This window comes from Perca flavescens, chromosome 19 (assembly GCF_004354835.1).
Source record: "Perca flavescens isolate YP-PL-M2 chromosome 19, PFLA_1.0, whole genome shotgun sequence".
In the NCBI taxonomy this organism is placed as follows: Eukaryota; Metazoa; Chordata; class Actinopteri; order Perciformes; family Percidae; genus Perca; species Perca flavescens.
This window is the reverse complement of record NC_041349.1, coordinates 12,505,469-12,515,212: the sequence shown is the minus strand read 5'-3', so window position 1 is coordinate 12,515,212 and position 9,744 is coordinate 12,505,469. Positions and strand designations below refer to the sequence as shown.

At 42.0% G+C, this 9,744-nt stretch overlaps 1 protein-coding gene across 1 annotated transcript in view; it reads right to left on the bottom strand.

Annotated features, from left to right (window-relative positions):
• Window positions 1-9,744, bottom strand: part of LOC114545634 (dachshund homolog 2) — a 111,503-nt gene that overhangs the window by 41,732 nt on the left and 60,027 nt on the right. The window contains exon 4 of the mRNA XM_028564051.1: window positions 3,245-3,360. Within this exon, the coding sequence (XP_028419852.1) occupies window positions 3,245-3,360 (116 nt within the window). The remainder of the gene's footprint in view (window positions 1-3,244; window positions 3,361-9,744) is intronic.

Below are 9,744 nucleotides of genomic sequence, written 5' to 3'. Positions count from 1 at the left end.
CAAGGTGAAAACAAAAAGGATAGTTGGTGGTGATGAAAAAGAGATGATGAGTAAGAGGAAGGGGTGGGATGAAGAAGAGGAAGTTGGAAGAGGGAGTGAGGCGGCAAGTGAGAGGTTAGAAATGAAAGCATGAGGAGGAGGCAAAAACAGAGAAGAAAGAGAAGAAAAGGAGGGAAGAGAGGATGAGAAGAGAGGCAAATATTGCATGTGTGAAGTTAGAAAAGAAAGAGAGGAAAGGAGTTATAGGAAAAGGTATGTAGGAAGGAGAAAGGATGAATGAGCCTAGGAACACAGAAAAGTGTGGAGGTAGGAACAGATGAAATGAAAGCAAAAAAGATGAAGAGGGGGTGGAGGAGAGGAAAGTAGGGTTAGGGTTGGAAGGTGTGAAGGAGAAAAGGAGGGTGAGAATGAATGACAGAAGGGAAAGAAGGAAAAAAGAAGGTAGAGGGAAAGATGGAAGGGACTTAGAGATGACAGGAAGACGCAGGAAGATGGAAGGAAGATGTGTCAAGGAAGGAGAGAAGAAAAAAAAAGAGAAAGGAGGGAGAGAGTCAAAATGAAGGAAGGTAGGAAGGGAAGGAAATAAAGATAAAGATAAAATGGGACATAGAGAGAAAAGAAGAAAAAAATGAAAAAAATGAAAAAGAGGGAAAGAAGAATTGAAGGGATGACAGTAAAAGGGCAAGGAAGATGAGACAAGGAAAAAGAAAGAAAGAAAAGAGCGAGGAAAAGAAGGTTGGGACTAGAAATTAGAGAAAATGAAGAAACTGAGAACTAGAAAAAAGATGAGAATGAGATAAGGAAGATAGAGAGAAAGGAGGAAGAAAAAGAAAGAGGACAGAAAGAGGAAAGGAAGGAAGGAGGAAATAAAAAGGGAGGAAGTACAGGAGTAGGAATGACAAAGTATAGAAGGAAAAATAAAGGAGATAGACAGTTGAAAGAAGGCAAGAATAGGAAGGAAGAGAGGGAAGAAAAAAAGAAAAGGAAACACTGAAGTAGGGAGGGAGATGAGTCGAGAAAGGAGGGAAGAAAAGAGGGAGGGAGGAAGGGAAAGAGGAGGGAGGGATGGACAGATGGAGGAGTGGGACCCCAGAGACGTGTCATTCATCACACCACCATGCAGTCTGCACTCGTTCAGCCTCTCTCTCTTTCTCTGCAGGTCTTTTTCTCTTCTTCCATATACATCTTTTTTCTATAGTTCTTTCCCTTCATTCATTCATTCATTCGCTCACTTTCATCTTTTCTTCCCTCCTTCCACTTGCTTGCTGTCAACTCCCAGACAATCTGTCTCTCTTCTTCCCACCATCTTTCGCTCCCTCCCTTTCTCGTTGGCGCTCGTTTTTAGGTTTCATCATCTCCTCTGGCGACATCCCTCCTCTACTCTCTCCATTTTTTCCTCCCTTTCTCTCTCTTTCACTGTCAATGCTTTTTCTTTCTATCCATTTACACTTTCAGTGCCGAAAAGCAAATGAAAATCCCTCTTTTTTCTTCTGTTCCTTTCACTTATGGATCGAAGAGAAAATGTGTGGATGGAAAGTAGGAGAGGACGAAGGGATGATAGAGACGGAAGGATAAGGTGGAGGCAAAGATGGATGGATGGATGGATGGAAAGAAGCGTGAGACAAGGGAGGAGTGAAGACAGGAAATGTAGTAAAAGGACAGAAGAAGGGAAGGACATGGTGGACGAGGGAAAGAGGGATGAGAGGAAGAAGTGAAACTGGGAGAAAGGTGCAGCAGAGGGAAAAAGAGGGATGCAGAAAACAGTGAGACGGAGGTGTTATAAGGAGAGATGAAACAATGATGAAGGAGCGGAAAAATGGGGGGAATACATTTGAGATTCAGAGGAAGAAGAAAAGAAAAAGGAATCAATGAGTTTAAGAAGAAAAGATGACAGGAATGAAGAGTTGAGGAGGAGAAGGAAGGATGAAACGGGAAAGCATGACAATGGTTTTTCCCCATAGACCTAAACTATTGACGATGGCAAACGTGCTCGATTATGTTCTTTATATTTGAATTTTTAGCCTGGTATGTTTTAACGGCATGTCCTGAGGGTGAATCCTAATGACTAAACATCGGCGTGCTTCCATTTACTTTGTGAGCATGTTCGCATGCTAACGTTTAGCTTAGCACAGTCTCAAAGAGTTGCTAGCATGGCTGTAGACTCTTACGGGCCGGCTACATTGCACGCGTAATGGACGTGGAGCGGACGTTCCAAAACTACGCTTCCACTATAATCAATGAAACTGGCGACCCCGGGCAGGGAGCAGCATGTAAGTGGTGCGTATGCACCTGTCGTCTTCTATTTATATTTTTAGCGCAAGGTGTGTGCGGGAATAGATCAAAAAGTGTCTATATTTCTTTTCAATTAAACTACCGATATACAGGAAACGACTTAATGACTGCAGTGTCTCAACTCTACCTTCTAGTAGTCTATATCCACGATGTTCCACTTCCGCGATTGCTCTCGTTCTGACGGAAATTCCGCCGGAAATTCCGCCGGATGTCACTCTTTTCGATGTCCGTTTTCGGATGTCCCGTCACTTTCCGCTTTCTTTGTGTTGTAATTCTAAACTGCGGTGGATTTCTGAGGACTATGGTTAACTGCTCCTCAGATCTCTGCAGGGTAACTCCAGACAGCTAGCTAGACTATCTGTCCAATCTGAGTTTTCTCTCGCACAACTAAAACATCTTTTGAACGTACACGTTCCACCAAAACAAGTTCCTTCCCGAGGCTATTCTGCAGAGGCTCCGTGCGGAGCTTAGTGCCGCCCAAGACGATTGTGATTGGTTTAAAGAACTGCCAATAAACCAGAGCACGTTTTTTCTCCCGTCCCGGAATGCCGTGTGGACTAGCCTGACCCTCCTCCGCGGCGCTGTGGAGGAAGGTCTGGCTAAAGTAATGGCCAAAAACTACTTTGTGAAGTTTGTTCAAGATGTAATGAAATTTCCACAATGGCGTTCCTGAGATCTCGCGTTGACAAAACCGAAAGATGAAATGTTCCTTTATTAAGCCAATTAAAAGATGAATTAATTTATGGGATAAATGCAGCCCTTTTTTCCACTTTAAATCATTGGCAAGTTGACGTTTTGGAGAAAACATGTATTGCCCCAGTTAAATAAACGAGTGAATAAATGAATCCATGGAGAAAACAAAAAAGGAGGAGTTGAAGGAATGAGATGAGAAAAGAAAGAGCAGAAAAATACATGAAAAGCTATCGTTCATCTATCACTCTCCCTCTCTTACCGGTGTGTGAGAGCAGGTTGGGGGACAGCAGGCCGGGGAGGCCCGGGTGGAGCAGCCTGGGGCTTTCCTGGATCCCTGCACCAGAACAACGCTTCGGAGGACGGCCCGGACGAGAGCTGGAGGGAGGCGTTGGGGAGGAAGAGAGACAGCAAGATTAATTACTATGACACAGAATTAGATTCAGAGCGCTGAGTACAGAGAGGTGGCGGGATCGTTTGGGTCTGTATCTGACGTTTGATTGAATATTCAGCTTGGATTTGATTTCATTAAGTTCAGTTTTCTTATTCATCTCAAACAATCAACATACTTTTAAAGAGGAAAAAAATGGAAAAACACACAAAGATAAAACACAATCATACACAAATCAATCCGATTCAATCAAAGAACAAAAAAAAAGGAGGAGTTTGAGAAGGAGCAGGCAGAAGCATAATGCTTATCAAGTCCTGCCCCTACTTTACAATATCATATGAATACAGGAAAAAAAAAACAGATACAATAAGTATAAGTTATACAATAACTTACAATAATACAACAACATATAACTATACACTGTGTGTGTATTGCCATTAATATTTTCAGGTCACCTTTCTGTAATGGTCAAGTATTGTTTTCTTGAATCTATTTTTAAAATTGTAGAATATTATGGCTCTGTTTGATATTCTCAATTGTTCATAAAAGTGTGTCAAGTTAACTAAAAAAAAAAAAAAAAAAAAAAGAAACAATATTTGCATTTATAGTTTTTATTTCAAGCAGGCTAGTGGAGGCAAGTAATCAAGTGACAGATGATTTATATTTACATTATTTACACTTTTAATATAATGTGTTTTGATGATAAAACCTTTATTTTAATTATAAAAATAAGAAAATATCTGGTGTACTGTCGAGCATCACTTTCAGCATTCAAAAGCTGACAGCTGGACGTTCCAGCAGGTTGCTCCGACGTAATCAAATCACAAACTGACAACACACAGCGCACGGTAGTTTCACTTTCACCGGCCGCCATACTGGAAGACAGGGACGATACACCACACCTGATTGGCTGATTTTAGGACAGTTCACTGAAACCCGACTGATTGTTCTTGTAGTCGGCGTCTCCGGGGCGAGATGAAGTGATCTTTTCTCTGTGACATTTTCACACCTCGAAGTACCACAACCAGCTGAAACAGCGGGAGTTGCCACATCCTAAAATATCCCCACTTTAAGACGAGAAAAAGGCGCTCCGATCTTTATCAGCTTGTTCCGCTCTGACAACAAGAGGAAGGATCCTGATGCAAGATATGGAAACTACTATTTGATTTGTGAAAAATCTGTGATGGTGACATACAATTTAATAAAACCCTTTGATCCTAATTCAACAGTAGATAAATGTATATATCAAAATGCTTTTAATTACCATGAACCTTTCTTTTGTAGTCAGCATCCAGCTGCTTCACAATAAAAGCCCTTTAACAACCAGGGTTGTTGCTAACTTCTGGGAAAGTGGAGGTTTAAGCGATCGTTTACATTACGCGTAATTGGAATGTTTTAGGCCGATTCCAGTATTTTTTAACTGAATTTGCCTACTTTTAGTTCAAATAAATCAATGATTCAGAACTGGGTGAAAGGGCCTTCTGTGGAGAATTCACAAATAATTTCCAAGAAGATTGACTGAAAATAATAAACTTATTTGTGACTAATTATAGGGGGTTATTATTGGGGAATATGATTGAACAGCTAACTTAACAAATATAATATATGAGACTTTCTATTCTTCTGACCTCAGTTGTTCTAAAATCTTGGCTACAACCCTGCTAAAAACAAGATTATTTGCAGCTTGAAGACTTTTACTGTGAAGAAGCATCGGGCAGGAAGATTTAAGGTTGCCAAATGATGGGTTTAAAGACGAAAAGACAGGGGTAGAAGAGGAGGCATTCGCATTGACTGGGGCTAAATATGCTAACACTGATGTAAAACAGTGTCTCACACTCACACAAGCACAATAATACATGTCCTACATGTGCAAGTGAGCCTGAATGCACATCCACAACACAAGCATCCCTCTCTATTTCTGTCTCACACACACACACACACACACACACACACACACACACACACAATAACCTATTGTATTATGCATGTGCACGTAGGCATAAATAAACACACACAAACGGAAGAATACAGTAACTGCAAACGTGCGATGAAACATAAAGGAAGCCACACACAGACACACACAGACACACACACACACACACACAGGAGGTGTGCATACAGGCCAACTCTCTGCAGGGTGGCTAAGTAACAGATGGCCGTCCAAAGTCATTTACACCTAGAGTGTGAGAGAGTGTGAGATAGAGAGAGGACCAAAGAACTAAAACCTGTACAAGACTTCACCACAGTTTCACCGGATGAAAATAGAATAAAAGTAGAATACAAGAAACCCAAAATGAAAACACAGACTGGGACATAAAAACACAATAATATAAAATAACTCCCCTATATTGAAGTTTCCAAAACCAAAAATGCAACAGCAAACCTGTAACAAACAGAATACATTTTGTTTTTCTACTCCAGTATGTCTAACGTTAGCATGTCCAGCTACCTAGTTTACCTAGCTAATGTAATGCTAACTGAGCTAGCTAAACTACATGATTATTTTTGAAGCATTGTCAAGGCCTTTACACACTGGGAGCATTTTTTTCATGCAATTAATTCACATGTCAATACATTTTCTGTTGGTTACCAAGAATTCTGGTCTGAAATAGTTAGCTTTAGAAGATTAGTTTAACCGATGCTGCCGGCTCACCTGAACTAGCTCACATTACAGCTTAGCCGAGGAGTACGCCATAAATGTTTACATCGCACGGTGTCAAGTGCACGAACCTCTCGTCCAAGAGTATGCGGGTTGGCGGGTGTAGTTTGGTAGAAAGAAAATAATTCCTATACGAAACTGGTCACAACCAGGTCTTTTATCTTATCTATAAATGGGTCATGATTTCTGAAAAGAGACAAGAGAGTTTTTCTAAAGTTATTTTGGCACTTTGAGCACCACAAGCCGAGTGCCATCTAGTTCCATTAGATTGGAGGAAAAAGAGACATCTCTACGGCCCATATCTCCAACACAACTCACAACAATCTACTGAAAAAGAGCACTACGGGTAAGAGACACTTTTTTTTTTTTTTTTTTTTTAACTGTGACTGTGTCTTTCAACTTCTATCTTCTAATTACTAGAATATAATCTAATAGAATGGAGTCAAATAATAGCGGGGATGTTGGTCTTTTCAGGAACATCAGAGTACATCGATCAGATCCCAGTGGGAGGGGTGCAAAGACGGGAGAGAAGAGGAAGTGTGTAAAAAGATGTGGAGAGAAAACGTCTTGACAAGGTTTTGGGGTGTGATCGTGTACGTGAGAAAAAGACACACACACACACACACACACACACACACACACACACACACATTGAGAGAGAGAGAGAGAGAGGGGCAGAGGAGCATGAAGAAATGAAAACATGAACCTTCACTTTTCCTCTGAACTCTGCTTCACCTCTCCTTCTCTTCTCCTTCAATCACGCATACGCGCACGCACACATACACACACACACACACACACACACACACACACACACACACACACACACACACACACACACACACACACACACACACACACAGGTGTTTGCATTCAAACGTTAAAGCCTTTCCATCAACAACCACACCGCTACCTTTTCAACTCTCACACAAACACACACACACACACACACTCACAATGGATACATGTTACAGTACCTGGTGTGTGTGTGTGAGTGTGTGTGTTCATCTGCATCAATCCATGTGTAAGCAACATTAAGGTGTATGTGTATCCACGTGAATATATGCCATATATGTGTGTGTGTGTGTGTGTGTGTGCGTGCGTGCAAAGGACACATGATATCGCCTTCTCATTAGCCTTACAGTTCTTTGTTCAGAGTAATGACTGCAGCGTGTGTGTGTGTGTGTGTGTGTGTGTGTGTGTGTGTGTGTGTGTGTATGTATGTGTGTCCCGTAGGGTTGCCATATGTTGGGCATTAATCCTCGTCAACGGTCCACTCTCCTTACTGCACCGAGCACAGGAACAAAGAGCAAGTAACCCACACACACACACACTCATATACATGCTGCATGTACACACAGTTACAAACTTGCACATAGATGCAAAGGCCTGGCTACACACACACACACACACACACACACACACACACACACACACACACACACACACACACACACACACACACACACACACACACACTCCGACCTACATTCATGTGCTAACCCTTAACCCTAACTGCATTCAAACCCTTAAATAGAAACAAATTCGCTTGTCCCCCTCTGGCTCTCATTTCTTTACCCAAACCCTTCCTTCTGATGTGAAATCATTACACGACAGGTAAGCCTGTGACCTCTGACCCCCTGGCCTCCTTACCCATAATCACACTTAGAGAGAGCTAAGCAGCCATCCACTGAAGTCTTTTCATTTCCTACCAGACACAGCAAACAGAGAAAACAACTAGTTTCTATTAGATTAGTTATTTCCTCTGTGATCTGGTTTTATCTGAGAAGCAAAGTTAAACATATCTGTATCAATATACATGCTTATACATACTATAAATCTGTAAACCTATGACGTGTACAAAGAGTATAACTTTCATGGTTAACCTCAGTGATGCAAACTGTGCGTCTACAACCAGCGGTCACTCAAAACTCATCAAACACGGCAGCTTGGTCAGTGGCCTTCAGTATCTGATACGACACACTGATGGACTTTTTTTCACAGCAGACATTTTGACTAAATTGATAACCTTAACAATGGCTCAATTCCATCAAGTGTCCCAGTAAGCTATTTCAGTGAGTCAGCATGCACAATACCACCTCTCCTAAGTGGAATGCAGCCATCAGTAATGGTTGTGAATACACCTGTGCTTTTCCTACTACCGGTATGACATATCAACATGTCTGCTGTGAAAAAGGTCTATGCACCCTTTAGCGTTCCTTTGAGACGCACCGGGCTTTCAACTAACTTCAATGTAAACCTTCCTCCATATTTCACCTAAAAGTTGGCTCGGGTTTGAATCCGACCCACGGCCCTTTGCTGCATGTCGTCCACATTCTCTCTCCCCTTTCCATTTCTTCAAGCTATCCTATCAATTAAAAGGCCATAAAAGCCCCCCCAAAAAAAAGCAAAACAAAAAAGCACCCTGCACGTAGGACCATTTAAAAAAATAGACGCCACGAGGTCCTGACCAAAGTGGCCTAAGGCCCTGACACACAAAGCAAACGGCCAAGAACTACTGTGGGGTCGCCTCACGTCGCCTTCGTCTGGGCCAAAAAAAAAAAAAATTGCACTTGGACACACCACAAAAACTACAGCTGTCGGCCAACTACCATGTACGTTCTACGCCTACGTGAGAGGAAAAAACTCTCCATGCCAGCAGGCGGCCGTAATCTAGTTGTCTTTCGAAAAGGGAAACTGGATATAAATCTTTACAATCATTCCCCGAAAGAACCAAGCAGGCCTGCCTTGTTGCACGATGAAAATGTTCTTCAAAAAAATTTTCCAGAATTTTTTTTGTCGTTTCCCGTATCGCACGCACCACACACACACACACACGCACACACACACACGCACGCACGCACACACGCACACACACAGGCACACACACACGATGATCTGATGAGCCACCTTGAAGTAAGTCTTCCCACTTTGACACACACGCACCCTCGTCTGTCCTCCCAAATGGCCGTTTCTATGGCAACGGAGCCTTGATCAATACTCCGTCATTGGCTCTGATGGCCGGTCAGGGTCGGACACACACACACACACACACACACACACACACACACACACACACACACACACACACACACACACACAAACAGGCATGGCGGTGAATAAGCACGGACTCTCTAACACGTTAGACAGATTGATTTAGCTCAGAACGTGCAGAGGTCACACACACACACACACACACACACACACACACACACACACACACACACACACACACACACACACACACACACACACACACACACACACAGAGTTTATCAAAGCCTGGTGCGGTCAATACGAGGGGTAGAGCGAGGGGTCAACCCTCTTTAGCTAAAATCTTTCATCTTTTCTTTCATCTCTCCATCAGTTGGCTGATCTGTTTCTCCTCCTTGCTCTCTTCTTTTTTTGTTATTGTTCCTCCTCTCCTTCATTTATCGGTTTTCAGTTCCAATCCTCCATCATCTTTAGATTCATATCTTTGTTCTCGTATTCAGTTCCCTTCTCTCTGTTTCCCCCCCCCATTCTCCCTCTCTTTGCGGCTGTAAGTATACGATTGGCGCAGTAATTTGCATGTCTGAACCTTATTTTTAATTCATAATTTTGGTTTCATTCTTAAGATTTAATTACAGTATTATTTTAAAGTTTGTCTCTTTGTCTGATCGGATTTTTCCCCATTTATTTTTTTTGAATTTTTACATATAGTTTTTCATTT